The following is a 15,778-nucleotide window of genomic DNA, read 5'->3' on the forward strand; positions in this document are numbered from 1 at the left end:
ATTAATAGATATGGTTTTGAATATGCTTTGCTGTACTGAAAAAACAGAGCTAAAATTCAAAACTGAGCAGTGTCTCTCCATTTTCACATGAGGAACCAGTTAGCTGATTTGACCTCATTACAAGGCAGTGTGCTGTTAAATCTCTCTCTCTGAGTCCATGTGTATGAAAAAAAAAAAAAAGTGACAGATGTGCAAACCTCTGCATCTCTGTCGCTGTGAGTGTATTGCCCTTTAAAGCTTGAATTTGTTTATAATGCCTCCACAACTGCAGTACAATCACATAAAACCCCTCAACAATGTAGCCAAAATGGTCTGTTCTGATTAATGATTTCATCTCAGTGAAAAATGCTGGGGAGTCGAGGATCTCGCACTGAAAGAAAAAAAAAAATATTCAAGGTAGTGCTGCTGCGTGATTAACCATCATAAAATCGTGTAGTCATGGAAAAAGTCAATAATTTATAGCGCAGAGCCATAAAAAATAATCAAACCACAGAAACTGGAATTTTTGGCATCTGTGTGTCTTTTCCATCTCTAGCAGTGAGTTGTATCGTAAAAAAAAAAAAAAGGTTTGGATGTGTTTAGATTTCAGCAACCAGTTCAAGTGAATAGTTGAGCACTGCCACATTTTCAGTTTGGAAAAAAATCATCAAGGGTGCCAATTTGGACTTAGCCCCAAAGAGATTTCCTCTCTCTTGTCAGGGTGGTCAAATCCAACTCTGACCAGCTGGGATGGAGGGATAATCTGTGTGTAAAAAAAAGAGAAAAAAATCACTTGTTTTAATTACACATTCACAGACACACAAATGCACGCTCTCTCTCTCTCTCTTTCCCTCCCTATCCTTCCCTCTCTCTCTCTCTCTCTCTCTCTCTCTCTCTCTCTTTCACACTCCATACAGTACACATGTGGACATACATGCATAACACGACTACCACAAACAAACACACACACACAAACACACACACACACACTATGGCCGTTCATCCTCATAATAGACAGATGCTTACTTTGAATTTAATTTTGGCTTGTGCGTGAAGTGCCAGAAAAAATGTGACTTGACTGAATGTGACTTGGTAATTGATCTGATTTTTAAGCGTTTGGACATGTGGCGGAGATTAAAGCTTCATCAGAGAGAGCAAACATTTTTAAAAAGATTAAAAAGGCACTATGTCTAATTACAAAAGGCACCAGCACACAGTAAAAAAAAAAACCAGCAATGTCAACGTAATGCATTACAAAATGTCTACATATAACGTGGACATGCTGAACTCTTATACAAAAGACATTTGATGAATTGCATGTTCTGTGTGTGCCTTTTATTCAGATGTCATTAGTTAAACGAAGGTTACGATCACAACATCATCTAGACGTCATCAGTCAAAGGGGTCAGTGGGAATGTAATTAATTTTTCAACATGAAAGTCTATGTGTAATTAAATCTTGTCCATTGAGAAAGTTAAACATGAACAAACCACTCACAGTTCATAGGCTGAGTTATTATTATTGTTTGTATTGTGATATTTGTGGTTGCGGTTTTTATGGAAGCTCATTCCTGACTAGAAAAAAAAGAGAAGACTTTCCAGAATTAGTTGAATTAAATAAAGAATGTGATTTAAAAAGAGGTGACATTACGCAAATCTTAGAATCTTATAGTTTTTACATGTTTAGCCAAATTATTTCAAAACTGCATTTTTTATCACCTTTTTATAAGATGATAACGATCAAACTTGACAAACAGTTACTCATTCACTTTCCGCATATAAAGAGCAATATCAGCGTTTATGTGTAGTAGTTTTTGGCCACTTGAAAAAATCAGTCCAATATATATTTTTTTTTGGTCTTCACCAACTCCTGACGGAAATGGCTGTCTCTTTTGCTGCTTAATGCTACACTATGTTTCCTAGTTCACAAGTCTGCCATGTCTAGATTATGAAATATCATTAAAATTAGGGAACCTGCATATTTAAAGAGCATTTTCACTTCACAGATAAAAACGTCTACACAGCAATTTATATGTTAATTATTAATTGGCGGGTAAAAATGATCTGTGTGTTCATCAGCTCGAGCAACATTTGATCTATTGAAATTATCCGGGAAAAAAAGTCCCACACTCTGTCCTTTTCACTTGCAATCAGGGAAATGTACTTGGTAATCCACAGTTGTGCAGAAGTTTTCCTTTGTGAATCCATTGTTGTAAAATATTGATTTTAGCTGCTTTTGTTTAAAGTGCCGTTGTTTAAGCAACTTCCTGTCCATTTTGCAGTTACAATCCCCTCCTCTGTACGTCACCACATGAATGTGCAGTGTTAATCTTCAGACATAGCAGCAAATGGGAAGTTCGCTCTCTGTGATCCGGGAGCAGACAGAACCGCCTCTTTATGGAGTTTATGGAGTCTGTCCTGATTGGTTCAAGTGGGAAGGGATCCCAGAAAATGTCTTTTCTCTATTACTGTGTAATGTGCAGGAAGAGGAGAAACTCTATAAGTGATACAGTGATTACTGTTGGCATACAGAGATATTCAAGACTTATTTTTTTATTACTTAGACTTATTATTTGATTTTTTTTTAAAAATCACAACAGCTTTAAGTCCAAATCTTTACCAACTCAGTGAGTCAAACCTTTTTTGGCCCTTGTTTATGTATTGATATAAAATACATAAACAATACATAAATGTGTTCATATATTTACTTTATTTTTCCTGTTGGAAATGGGCTTCCATAGATGTTTCTGTAATGGTATGTAATCTGGTAAAGCTGCAACAAAACTACTTCTTGTTAGCATGTTTACCATGTATTCACCATGTTATGTGAGGTCATAAGGGCATATCACAGGGGGCTACCACCACAACAAGTTCTTTGATATTACACCAAAACAGTTCATTCATATTAATATGAATTTTAAGCGTAGTATCTTTCTTGCGCAAAAAGTAAAGTCCTCAGAACTTTGAGAGCCATAAAAAAATGTGTAAATAAGGTAAACAGCACTTCAGAGGACTCAAACACACGTTTCTGGATAAAAAATACTGAGGGCATGACTTTATAATCTGCCCTGCTCACCAGTTCCCCCTCCATTGTACAAAATGCTGCGTGTCATGTGATGAAAGTGCAACACATTCAAACTTACTATCTAGTGATTGGGCCACTACAGAATGTTAACAAAAATCTGATTCAGACACGCGTAGCCTTTCTCTTAGCTATGGTTTCAAATGATTATCCCAGTGCTGCTAGTTGGCTTTCTGTGGTGGCGGAGTACAAATGTAAGTTGGCCTCGCTAGAAGGGCTGCAAATCCTTCCCCCCAAAGAAGAAAGAAAAAAGAAAAAAAGAGAATAGTGAAGGAAATAGCGTTTTTAGGTACAAGAAGGCCCTTCTGTCAGTAACCATGCACTGCAGGGATTTAGCTAGAGTCATGGTGGCTAACACTGCCCAGATGGTGATCTGATGAGGCACTATCTAATTACTTTTCCCATAGTTCCTCTTTTTCTGGTGAAAACTTACAGGGCCCTCCCTGTTCAGAGAAAGCCTTCACTGCCACCACGAGGGGATTCATGCATGTACAGATCAACCTGAAGGCTATTTAGATTGAGTTTGTTGGCACCTACTCTGGCTCCAGGTGATATTCTGACAGGTGTGTGAATGTGACAGACAAAAGGCTGTAAGGGACAACACAAGGGACAACTGGAGAACATGTCATAGAGATTTCGGAGGCCAGCACAAGCTGATAAGAATAAAGCAAAACGAACATATTGATGCAGTCCATATTTAATTATTTAATTTTAAAAAGAATATCATACAGAAAATTGATTCATATTTGCTGATCTTATTCTGTATGCAATTTTCAGGTTTTACATCAATCTCGCAGATAACAGGTAGGCTGTAGAGCATGATCGTACGTGCACAAGTATAGTTCAGAAATTCATAAAGAGGCTAGAAAAGCAAGATTTGACATTGTATATGTAGTGCTACATTAGGGCTACATTATGCCTTCAAATGATGCTAGTTTTATTTTATCTTTTATTATTTATTTTAATGTTGAGCGAACTGTTTTACTTTGAGTAAGATTCGTTGAGAGAAATTATTAAAATCACGACATGACATGGAAATTGTGCATTTTGAAGTATGACAGCTGTTTGTCATTGACACTATTTTGTAGCAGACGTTGGGCGGCGCTAAAGCTACCGGATGTTGACGGAAATGCACCACACGAAGAAGTAGAGTCAGGAAGTTGTGTTCAGCTGCACTTGACAGCGAGAAGCACGAAGCGAGGAGTTGGATTAGAAGCATTTTTCATACGCCACAGTAGTCAGTGCAGAAGGAAGAATATTGTCATTAAGAAACTTTCGGCCGAGTCGTTTCAACTGTTATAGCTCTTCGGGGGAGTAAAATGGGTAAAGTTTTATAGTTTGCAGTGCTCGTGTCGGTTTGTTTTGATGTTTTTAGCTTGACTGCTAACAACAACAACTTCTTAGCTTCGTTGACTTGTTAAACAGATAACAATTTACATTCCGGGGAGCGTTTTAAGTAGACGCAGTATACATTCTTGCTTATGCTATATTTGTCTAATTTTGACCATGTAATAAACAGGAGGGTGGAGTTCCTCACTTTGTTGAGAAATTGTGTTGTTGTGCCTCAGTCTAGTCCAGAATATTCTAACTAATAAACATACAAAATAGTGGGCTAACACACCTCAAACTGTCAAACGATGCCTCTCAAAATAAGTGGACAAAGAGAAATAATAAGAGAATGAATAAACCTTAAAGTCACTTTTTGTTTACTTAATAGTTGAGCTTCTTCTTTTTGTAAATGTTATGAACCAAGTAAAAATCCCACTGTGGATAGATTATATTTTTCAAGAGAGCCTCGCACCAGAGGGCAGCATTAAAATATTGAACACATCAGCAGGCTTAGAGGACTGTGACATACTCTATTACCAATAACAAATAAAATAGTGCTACATGCAGTCTTGCATGGTGTGCTTTTCATGACACAGCTAAGTCATAACTTTATGTCATGTACTTTATGGTATAAATGCTTTATGTCTCTGGTCCTCCTGCAGAGGGTCCCCTGCCCCTGTCCTTACTGAGGCTACTGGTTCCTCCTCTGCGGGTGATGTCAGCTGCGATGTGGAAGGTGGTTTGTCTGAGGAACACAGAGCATTATGGGAAAGTGGAGGAGTTTGTGTCATTGGTCACTGAAGCTATCCCTGACATCTTTACAGACAGACAGACAAGACTGCTCACCTTGGGTTTAAGAGCAAAGGTAAGCGCTGTGTAGCAGCATACTTTTTCATTATCAGCAGGGATTAGCTTTAAAAAGTAGTTTATGCATCATGTCAAAGTTGCTATGTTTTGCTGATATTTATCTGATAATGGGATTGCTGTTTTCATAATCTGCGTTAGTAAATATAAAGAAATATCAGATTTTGGTTCAATCAATAATTTTGCTTTGTCCTTTAAGGTATTATCTGTTACGTATTTGCCTTGAAAATGCATCAAATGGGTTTTTTTTTTTTTGATCTACTCAATCTTAAAACAACTCTAATTGAAATCCTGTACTTCAAGATAGAAAGCAAAGATGATGGTGCATATTGTGTCATATTTGTAAATAGTACTCAAAAGGGAGAAAGTAATATGAAAAGGGACGAGCTGGCAGTTGGATTTTGCTGCTGCAATTATTCACTGTGGTTAGCATTCTTGAGTTTTCTCACTTGTCAGTGACTGTCTTAATGGCTTTTCCAGATGACGTTGCAGATGTTAAGTTCTGACCAGTCAGAGGATCTCAGAGGAGTTAAAACATACTGGAACAACTTCCTGCCATTTAGCTCGGAACAGGTGCGTGTCTTTTCAGATCATGGACGAAATGAATGTTGTCTTTTTATGAAGTGTTCTGCTTATTTTAAATGTGTATATTTTATTTGGCAGGTTCATCCAGGAAATGAAGCTCTTGAAGAAAACTTTGTCCGGTTCGTTGAAAGACTCCTGGAGGACCCAAAAGAGAGAGAGCACTTCATCGAGGTGTGTCTGCTTAATCCCCCATCGTCAGTTTTGACATGAAAAGAACCAGGTTGTTTGTTTGTCAAATGATGCATGAGGTCGTACACCCCATGCTTGTGGTTGAGACTTTTCACTTAACATTTCATAGAATGTGTTTCCTGTGGAGTATGGCCCCGACTTTGATACAGCTCTGGAGACTGTAATTTGTGAGTTCTTCACCCGACTGGAAGAGTTGCTGCTTATACCAGACTTTAAACAGGTGAGCAGAAGAACCTACGCCTTACAATTTACAGTTTACTCTTCATTACCATGGACTGAATTACCGATTCAACGCCATCTGAATAAAAGTTTTTTTTGTTTGGTAAAGACTGCAGTGTGGATCAGTGATGCACCATCCGTGCTAGAAGAGTACATGAAGCCTGAATCAAAAGCAGATGAACTCAAAGTACTGCTCAGGAGCAAAGCCCACTGTGGTAAAATGGCCAAGATGGATACCAGTGGTAAGTCTGTCTGCTTGGGATACCAGGCAGGTTAAATGTGTATATATTAATGCTGAAACAATCAGTCATATGATTATTTTTTATTTTATTTTTTGTTTGAAAAGTCCCAATGTACTTTAGTTGTTTCATATGTATATATTTATTTTAATGTAGAGTCAGTGTAAAATAAATTGATATTTTTGGGTACTAGACAGTTGGTCAAACAAAACATTAAAAAATGTGTGATTGACATTGTTCTCTTCTTTTTGACATTTACAGACAAAATTATTCATCAGTTAATTAAAAAAATACTTCACAATTTCATTGATAATGACAATAACTGTTAGCAGCAGCCCCAGAGCAGATATACCACAACCACTTTTTAAAAGTAACACCTTTAAATGGACAGAATGTAAAGTAATTCTAATTTTTCTTAAATAACTCTTTCCCAACAGTGCATTCTCCCTCAGAGCAGCGCCTCTTCTCGTCGTTATCCATCCCTCCTTCACTGCGAGAGATCAACGCCAAAGATGTGGAGTCTAACGCACAAACATTCGAAAACCAAGTAGAACCCGAGGAGATGTTTCCTCACGAGGCAGAAGACATAGAGATACAGGATGCACAATGGCCATCTGAGGAGGGAACAAACATCCTGGACAGCAGCACCATAGAACAAACAGCAGGTAGCAATGGCAGTAACAGCATCCATGTTCACATTATGGAGGATGACCAAGCTTCATCCACCTGCCGAGCTCCCTCACCTTTTACTCAGAATCCTGTGTTGTCCAGCCCGATAAATGGTCCTCCACGGCAGAGAGTTGCACACAAATGCACACATTGTGGAAAGTGCTTCATTTACCGCTATGAACTCCTGGAGCATCAGAGACTGCACACTGGAGAAAACCCTTACAAGTGCTCTCAGTGTGGAAAGGCCTTTAGGAGGAGCTCTGACATGTCAACTCACAGGCGCACACAGTGCACAAAAGCAGCCTATATTTGTATCAAATGTGGGAATAGCTTCCAATCAATGCAGGACAGACTTAGACACAGATGTGTTCGAAACGTCCCAAAATTTGCGTGCTCTCAGTGCGGAAAAAGCTTTAAGAATATGCACGTGCTGGGTAAGCATGAGCTGACTCACACCCAGAATCGTATCTTAAAGTGCAGAATATGTGGGGAAATGTACCCTAGCATGAGCGAGCTCAGATCCCACCAGAAGGTCCATCCTCTTGAGCTGGCTAATCAGTGCATGCAGTGCGGGAAGTTTTTCAGCTCTGCTGCCAGTTTGACATCCCATGAGCTGCGTCACAGGCAACCAAAAACACAGATTTGTGTGCATTGTGGCAAAGCTTTCAAGAACAAACATGATCTGAAGCTTCACATGCGCAGTCACACAGGCGAGAGGCCATTTCAGTGCACATACTGTGGGAAACGTTTCTCTGTGTCAGGAAACCTGAACATACACATAAGGATTCACACCGGAGAGAAACCATATCTGTGCTCGGACTGTGGCAAGGGTTTCGTCTCCGCCGGCGAGCTGCAGATTCACAGACGTACCCACACAGGGGAAAGGCCATACAAGTGCACTTTATGTGATAGAGGATTCACCATGGCGAGCAAACTGACCCTTCACATGCGCGTTCACACCGGGGAGCGACCTTATGTCTGCCTTGAATGCGGGAAGGGTTTCTCCCGCGGCAGCGAACTGAAGAAACATACCATGAACCATACAGGAGTTCGACCCTTCGCTTGTCAGCTGTGTGCAAAGACTTACACATGTCACAATCACCTCAAGAGACACATGAAAACTCACAGTATAGCTCAAAGCCAGTCTGTCTAAATCCATTGACTACCATATGATTGTAGTTTTGGTTTCATGAAATGTTTAACAAATTTCTTACTCATCCTTTCTCGTGAGGACTATGTTGAAAACATATTTGGTTTTGCTGACTGATTCCTCATCCTGTGTTGAGGGTTCTGTTGATTTTATTCTCAAAAATTTTTCTGAGTACAGCTTTTGGGACTGTCATTTAAGTGTATTGCTTCTCTGGTGTCATAAAACATGTTAAAAGGGTTTCTAAGGAAACAACAAGCACACAATAAATCCCAACTAGGGCATGGAAGCAACCTATTCGTTTGTTCCTGACACCAGCAGAACTTGTACTTGAAGCCAACATCAAACATTACACAACTGAGAACAAATGAATAAAGCTCTTGTAATCCTCATGTTTTTTTCCCCTAGATTTTATTCAAAGTAGAAATTATAATAATTACTTAGTTATTTTTTGGATGGCTGGATGGATGGGTGTTTTATGCATCCCACTCAGGTGCCAGGAAGGATATAGAGCAGCATGCACAGGGTTAAAAACTAAAATGAAACTTAAAATAGTCATATAAATAACTAAATAAATTAGCTAATAATAGGTTACAGGACATGCTGCCCGCTCAACACGTCGCAAAATATAGAAAATGTATGTATTCAAAACCTTTTCTCTTAGAAGTATCTGGACGCTTTTGAAACATTAGAAATCCGAGGGATATTAGAAAATAGAGTTTATCAAGTTTGAAACGTGGATTTAGGATTTAGTTATTTCATTGCACCGGAGAGGCGGTGCATCTCATTGTGAGCGGCGAGTAAATAGGAATCGCCTCATCCGGGCTGCCCCGTAACGCAAAACGAGCCTCGCTGTTCGAAGCTGACTACGACTGGGCCAACTCTCCCCAGAATGAACAGCGTGTTTCAGGAAGAAGTTGGCGCCTGCGGCCCCGTATACGGTTAGCTAGCACGCTAACCGAAAGTATGAAAGATATGCCACAGTAATGATCGTTCTGTCTATCGTTATTAAAGAATTCCACAATGAACGACATGGGTATGTATTAGCTCGCGAGGCTCGGCAAAATTGTATTTTTCGCTTCTTGTGCGGCTACTCGAATAGCTAAAGCGAAGGATTAGCCGAGGCTCAATAGGCCTCGACTAATCCCTGGAACAAGAATTGTTTTCCCAAATAATAAACCGGTTTTACCAGGCTACATCAGCGGCCTTTTGGCTAACGGCTAACGCTTTGCCTTGTGCATGAACAGAAACGATACCTCGTGTTTAAAAATGTTTTTATGCACTCGTAGGGGTTTTATAAACACTGTTGAATTTTGATATAAGACCATGGTTCATCCTAAAGTGACTAACGTTAGCTTACAGGTTAGCTGTTTGCGAACGTAAACTGTCCATTAACGTTAGTTGGTACATTGCTACTCACTATAACGTTATCTTCTTTGACATTTGACGCCGTGTAAAAACACTGGTTGTGTTTTAGCATTTCAGGACAATCGCATTTTATTTTACAGCTATTAACATGTAATGAGCTTTCGGAGCTAGAGATAAGTTGTGTACACTAGCCCGCCCGGTGCTTTAGATTGTGGCTCTCTACAGGGCTGTATTTCAAACTGTAGGTTAATAGTGCATCACAGGGATGGATACTAGAAGAAAGTCATCCGTCTGTGCTGACTTCAGTGCTTGTTCAGTGAATTTTAAAGTGAGATGCTGTAAATAACTGGAAATGTAAGGCATTTCTAATCTCGAGTAAGCACTGGGGAGTGTATTTCCCGTCTTCCTAAAAATAAGTTATGCTGATGAAGACCTAGCATAAATGACTTTCCAGATGACATAAATCCAATCTCTAAAACATCTTAACTTCCCCCTCACTGTTGTCACCATGTTTGACATAAAACGTGAACTGTGAGCACGTGTAACAGATGTTACATTAAGCAAGATTCCAGTTTTTGAAAGATTTCCAATTTAAGTGTCTTAAGTGTTTGTCCCAATCTTATTTCACTTTTTTAGAATTCAGCGTCCCCCTGTCCTCGCTGGCTCTCTTGGTCCCACCACTTCGGCTGATGTCAGCAGTGATGTGGGAAGTGGTCCGCCAGCGGAACATAAAGCACTATGGGAAACTGGAGGAGTTTGTGTCCATGGTAACAGATGCAGTTCCTGAACTGATGAGTAAAAGAGAGGGGAGACTTCTCTCACTGGGCCTGAGAGCAAGGGTAAGTGTTTTTAAATCCACCATATATAAATATATAGACTCAAGAAAATGGTATCATGAATCATAAATTTATCATAAATCATGAATTGAATTTTGTCTAGACAACTCTTGAACTGTTGCGTTCAGAACATCCAGAGGATCTCAAGGCCGTGGAGACCCACCTCAACCGAATCCGATCTTCTTGCATTGAGGAGGTGAGTGTTTACGTTGATGGGATGTACAACAGAAACAGTTTGTCAATGCATCCATTAATTGGCTACGGCTTTGATCGTTAATTGATGACTTAATTCTAAAGCAAAACTGCCAACTCGTTGATTGCTTCCTAATGGTTCTTATATGATAGTGAATTGGATATTGTTGAGTTTCTGACGGCTGTGTTGTAATGTTTTTGAACTTAGACAAATGATCCTGTAATTGAAGCGCCAGAGGCAAACTTTATGAAGCTGGTCCAGGGCCTCATTGAAGACACTGATGGCAGAGAACACTTCCTCAAGGTAAAACAAATGTTACATTTAATTTATATGGAACTGTAAATGATATGATCTGGCAAAACATGTCCAAATCTATTTCCTAATCAAAATTTTGATGAAGAAACTTAAATGTATGAGGATAATGCCATGTGCTAAAGGTGTGTGGTTGTTTTGGTTTCTTTTTATTCCCACCTGACAGAATGTATTTCCAGTCGAGTATGGCCCTGACTTTGACACAGCACTGGAGACTCTGGTTTGTGAATTCTTCACCAGGCTGGAGGAGCTGCTGCCGATACCAGATTTCAAACAGGTACAAGTAGGATTTCTGAAAGATTAAAAATTAAGTAAATCAATATAACAACTATAAATTTCTTTTTTAAAATGTCTAAATTTTCTGCTGTTCTTGTATAGACTGCATCCTGGATCAGTGCTGCCCCTTCTGTCCTAGAGGAGTACATGCAGTGTGTCTCAAACGGAGATGATCTTAAATTTCTTCTCCAAAGCAAACAGTGCCACGGAAAATTAGCTAAGAGTAGCGTTGGTATGTACTCCGTTTACATTTACTATGAACTCATCAACATGGAGTGTATTAGTTTAAGAAGAGAGAGACTGTTGCATTACTAATTTATGTCCTTGTATTTTCCCTGCAGCTCCATTTCAGTCGGACGATCTTCTCATTCCCTCTCTGTGTCTCCCTCCATCGCTGGAAGTGGCCATCGCTTCCCACCCAAGTGCTTGTGATGATGAAAATAATGACGTTCCTCAGATTGTCATGTTCGATGAAGAACTGTCTACGAACCCTTCAACATCCGCTGACTTTCCAGAGTCTCCAAAAAGAACTGATATCTCATCATCTCCTCGCAGGAGGCAGCAGTCAGGGATGCATAAATGCCCCGAGTGTGACAAATGCTTCAAGCATCACTCTGTCCTCATCGAACACCAGAGAGTCCACACTGGGCTGCAGCCATACAACTGCTCCGAGTGTGGGAGAGCTTTCAGAACGGCCACTCTGTTGGCCGGTCACAGGCTGAGGAAATGCAAAAATGCTGCCTACCTGTGCATTAAATGTGGGAACAGTTTTCCAACCTCGCTGGAGAAATTCAGACACCACTGCCCAAAACGTGGGCGTAACTACGATTGTGGGCACTGCGGAAAGAGCTTTCAAAAGTCCAGCAGCTTAAAGGAACACCTGTTGACTCACGCCCAGAGCCGCCTGTTCAAGTGCAGTCATTGTGGGGTGGGTTTTTCAGGAATTGGTGACCTGAAGTATCATCAACAGGTAGATCATGATAAGCCTTATCAGTGTAAGCAATGTGGAAAGAGCTTTATCTCTTCCAAGTGTCTGGTCAAGCATCAACAGCGGCACGAAGAGGTGGGTGAAATGGAGACGGCCAAATTAATGAGTGGAGGTAAACACAGGAAGAGTGGCTCGGCTCATCGGATATCTTCCACATCTATGTCCTCGAGGAAAACATCCGTCAAGACCATCTACCCACGAGGACGAGTCACACATAACTGTCCACTGTGTGGAAGGAGCTTTAAGTATCGTTTTGAATTTCTTGAACACCAGAGGTTCCACACGGCAGTGAAGCCTTACAAATGCTCTCAGTGTGGTAAAGCCTTCCGCACAGAGGCTCACCTGTCCGGCCACAGGAAAAGAAAATGTAAGAATGCCGCCCACATTTGCACCAAGTGTGGGTGTAATTTCAGGTCTCTACACGAGCGGGTCAGACATCAGTGCGTCCAGCTACTGACAAAATACGAGTGTTCGCATTGTGGAAAGACCTTCAAGATGGCCCACCTGCTGAGGAACCATCAGATGAGTGAACACCAGCTCCCCTACAGCCCCAACCATCGCTTCAGGTGCCGATATTGCGATGAGACCTTCCCTGGCATCAGCGAGCTGAAGTACCATCAGAGAGTCGACCACGAGAAACCATATCAGTGTCAGGAATGTGGCAAATGTTTCCTGTCAGAAAAATGCCTGGCCAACCATGAGCTCCGCCACAACGACGACCGACCGGAGAGCTGCCTCGTGTGTGGCCGTGGCTTCAGGAACCGCTACGATTTGAAGCAGCACATGCGCACTCACACGGGAGAGCGGCCATATCAGTGTACTCACTGTTCACAGTGTTTCTCCACAGCAGGAGGACTGAGGAGTCACACCAGAGTTCACACCGGCGAGAAGCCGCACGTTTGCCCAGACTGCGGCAAGGCTTTCTCCCAGATGGGTGCTATGCGCACACACAGGCTCACCCACACAGGAGAGAGGCCGTTCAAGTGCACAGTGTGCGGCAAAGGCTTTACAATGGCACACAAGGTTACAGTTCACATGCGTGTGCATACGGGAGAGCGGCCATACGTGTGCTCTCAGTGCGGGAAAGCCTTTTCAGATGGAAGTGTGCTGAAGCAGCATACGCTAAACCACTCAGGGGTGAGACCGTACCACTGCCAAATCTGTCCCAAGACCTACACCTGTCTGAACCACCTGAGGAGGCACCTGAAAAGCCACTCGAACATGAACTGAGTCAGGCTCGAAGTCAAACTGTTGAGTCTTGGATAACATTTTCACTTATACAGAGGCACAGCATTTGGCAGTTAGGTTACTAAAATTGCAGCGGACCAACTAAACCAAGCAATACATGAAGGATGATACACGGATGCTGTACAGTTGCTGTTGAAATTGAAGTGAAAAGTTCAATTTCCTCTTCACTGTAAAGTAAATATAGGCACATTAGCCACTTGGAGTAGGTTGACATTTTGGGAATTGCACTTAAGCACTTAGTTGCTGAGCATCAGAGAGGATTGATATTGCTGTAATTTTTGTTTGTTCGTAGGCTGGAACCAGGGAGTGCTGCTCAACCCAAAGACTAAAAGCAGGAGGGGGCAGCTGGCCTGGCTCTGTCGGAAGGTTTTAGTAAATCTGCCCAAAGAAGAAATGATCTGGCACATATGAAACCAGTCTTTTTTTATATTTTAGATGTTGTATTTTATAGAACAAACACGATACTGTGCTAATTATTGACCTTTAGAGGTGCTGTGAACGGTCAGGTTGAGTCGTTGTCCTGGGTCCAGTCTTTATGCTAAGCTAATCAGACAGTTTGAAAAGGGGTATCAATCTTCTCTTCTAACACAGAGCAAGAAAGTGAATAAGTGCATTTCACAAAATGTGGAACCATTCCTTTAATTTAAGCACAATCAAATGGTCCATTGTTTTCTGTTACTTCCTGCCAGACTATTCTTTGAGCAGTTTTTTTTTTCTTCTTTCATCATTTTCTTCTGCATGAATATGTTTGGATGTTGACCTGGATATTATTTGGCTGAGGTATGTTCAGAAGCTGTACGTAATATTGGTGAAAATTATATTTTTTGGAAAGGCCTCAGAAGTTATAGAAAATGAACATGTTGACTCTGTAAATATGCTGAAAGACAAACTTTTGTGAGAGTGCAAAGTTAAAATCACGACACCATTTATTTCATCACGACATAAATGTATTCCTGTAGGCCTTCTATATCCTATGGTTTGACAACTTTGTGGATTTCAAATTAAATGACCTCGGTTATACTCTGTGCATGATGACTGAAATTATTCAACGGGAAAGAATTACATTTGCTGTCTGACCCTAATGTTTCACTAGATGGCAGTAGGGGACCATTAACCATTTTCCCCCCAGGCAGTCCTGGCCTTTACTATTAGGTACTGAAATCTATGTGAGGATCAGTCAGATGTTCTCCAGCAACTGGAGATTAGTTATTAGTCGCCTGATTATTACTATGTTGACTGAGGAGAGTGGAGATTGACGAGGCACTGTTGCATCGGAAGTTGTTCAGGCCCATTTCCTGTCATTAACTCTGTTTGGCGTGGTCAGAATCTTGATTAGCCTGCAATTTCCTGATGTTTCGACCGGCGCCTCGCAGTATCTGAAGTCGTTCAAACCTTGACGGAAGAGAATTCCCCCACTTTTTTTCTCTCTTGTCTTTCTTACTTCAGCCAACAGTGAACTTTGCGCTGGCCCACCACTGTTCCCAGCGCCTTGTAAGCTAACTTGGACCTCAGTCAGATGAAGTAACACAGGATCGTAACAGGCACATTGCGATTAATCTCTTCCATCTGCGCTGCCCCGACTTTCATGTTTTCACTGGAGGAGAGAAACTACTTTTCCCCCTAGTTTCTCCCTTGTTCCATTGCTTGTGTTTCATCTCATATGTGGTCACTTATGCATAGTAGCTTTTTAGTCAGAGTTTTCTCAAACAAACCGAAATCCTTGCTGTTCACAGGGAGATCAACCCCCCCAAAGATGAACTGTCATGGTGTGTTAAATGCTGCGAGACATTAAACCACAAACTTTCCAAAAGAAAAAAAAAGTCTGGCTGGAGACTGGCTGGTTGTACTCGCAACTCTGAGTCTCTGACTCACAAATGCTACTAATCTTCTCCAATGAGCGTCGGGATCCTGTGGAAACTCGCGCTACATCCTGCCTGCCAACAAGCTGCCGTGCCCAAGACATTATGCAGAACCTCTCCGCTTTAGGATGCATGCAGGTTCTTTCAACATGTGGAGTTTCATTCTGACCTTTCTGAGGCCTTACCATCTGCCTGTGTCCTCGGGGGAGGGAAGATAACGACTTCTCAGTGAGATAATTCAGTGATCTCAATCCCACCTGCTGGCTTCAGTACAGTAACAAAAAAAACAAACCAAAAAAAAGGTGCTTTCTTCAAAACAAAGTGATTTTTGGAAAACAAAAACAACCCCGACTGCTCGGCTTATGAATCTTGAATTTAATGGAGTAATGTATTCCCG

General features: G+C 41.1%; 2 protein-coding genes across 3 annotated transcripts; both read left to right on the plus strand.

Moving 5' to 3' along the window:
• Positions 1-4,218: 4,218 nt before the first annotated feature.
• Positions 4,219-8,693, plus strand: LOC115572926 (zinc finger protein ZFMSA12A-like). Its single transcript, XM_030403434.1, has 7 exons — positions 4,219-4,383; positions 5,052-5,254; positions 5,734-5,826; positions 5,917-6,009; positions 6,137-6,247; positions 6,356-6,488; positions 6,923-8,693. Exons 1-7 carry the CDS (start codon positions 4,380-4,382, stop codon positions 8,305-8,307), a joined length of 2,022 nt encoding a protein of 673 aa, XP_030259294.1. The 5' UTR covers positions 4,219-4,379; the 3' UTR covers positions 8,308-8,693.
• Positions 8,694-9,104: 411 nt separating this feature from the next.
• On the plus strand, positions 9,105-14,549 carry LOC115572925 (zinc finger protein 665-like). Of its 2 annotated transcripts, none has more exons than XM_030403432.1 (7): positions 9,105-9,242; positions 10,306-10,508; positions 10,609-10,701; positions 10,906-11,001; positions 11,177-11,287; positions 11,389-11,518; positions 11,628-14,549. In XM_030403432.1, the coding sequence occupies exons 1-7, from the start codon at positions 9,194-9,196 to the stop codon at positions 13,502-13,504; spliced, it is 2,559 nt and encodes an 852-aa protein (XP_030259292.1). In that variant the 5' UTR covers positions 9,105-9,193; the 3' UTR covers positions 13,505-14,549. The 2 variants fall into 2 exon arrangements, with proteins under 2 accessions (XP_030259292.1, XP_030259293.1); XM_030403433.1 differs by having other exon boundaries at positions 9,122-9,337.
• Positions 14,550-15,778: the final 1,229 nt, after the last annotated feature.

Source organism: Sparus aurata, chromosome 21 (assembly GCF_900880675.1).
Source record: "Sparus aurata chromosome 21, fSpaAur1.1, whole genome shotgun sequence".
Taxonomy (NCBI): domain Eukaryota; kingdom Metazoa; phylum Chordata; class Actinopteri; order Spariformes; family Sparidae; genus Sparus; species Sparus aurata.

Bases quoted from the DNA above. Each gene is read 5' to 3' on its own strand.
- LOC115572925 (XM_030403432.1), top strand. From the start codon at position 9,194: ATGAACAGCGTGTTTCAGGAAGAAGTTGGCGCCTGCGGCCCCGTATAC. The intron at 10,509-10,608 runs GTAAGTGTTTTT...AATTTTGTCTAG, and splicing joins CACTGGGCCTGAGAGCAAGG to ACAACTCTTGAACTGTTGCG. The intron at 11,519-11,627 runs GTATGTACTCCG...TTTTCCCTGCAG, and splicing joins ATTAGCTAAGAGTAGCGTTG to CTCCATTTCAGTCGGACGAT.
- LOC115572926 (XM_030403434.1), top strand. The intron at 5,255-5,733 runs GTAAGCGCTGTG...TGGCTTTTCCAG, and splicing joins CCTTGGGTTTAAGAGCAAAG to ATGACGTTGCAGATGTTAAG. The intron at 6,010-6,136 runs GTGTGTCTGCTT...AACATTTCATAG, and splicing joins AGAGAGAGCACTTCATCGAG to AATGTGTTTCCTGTGGAGTA.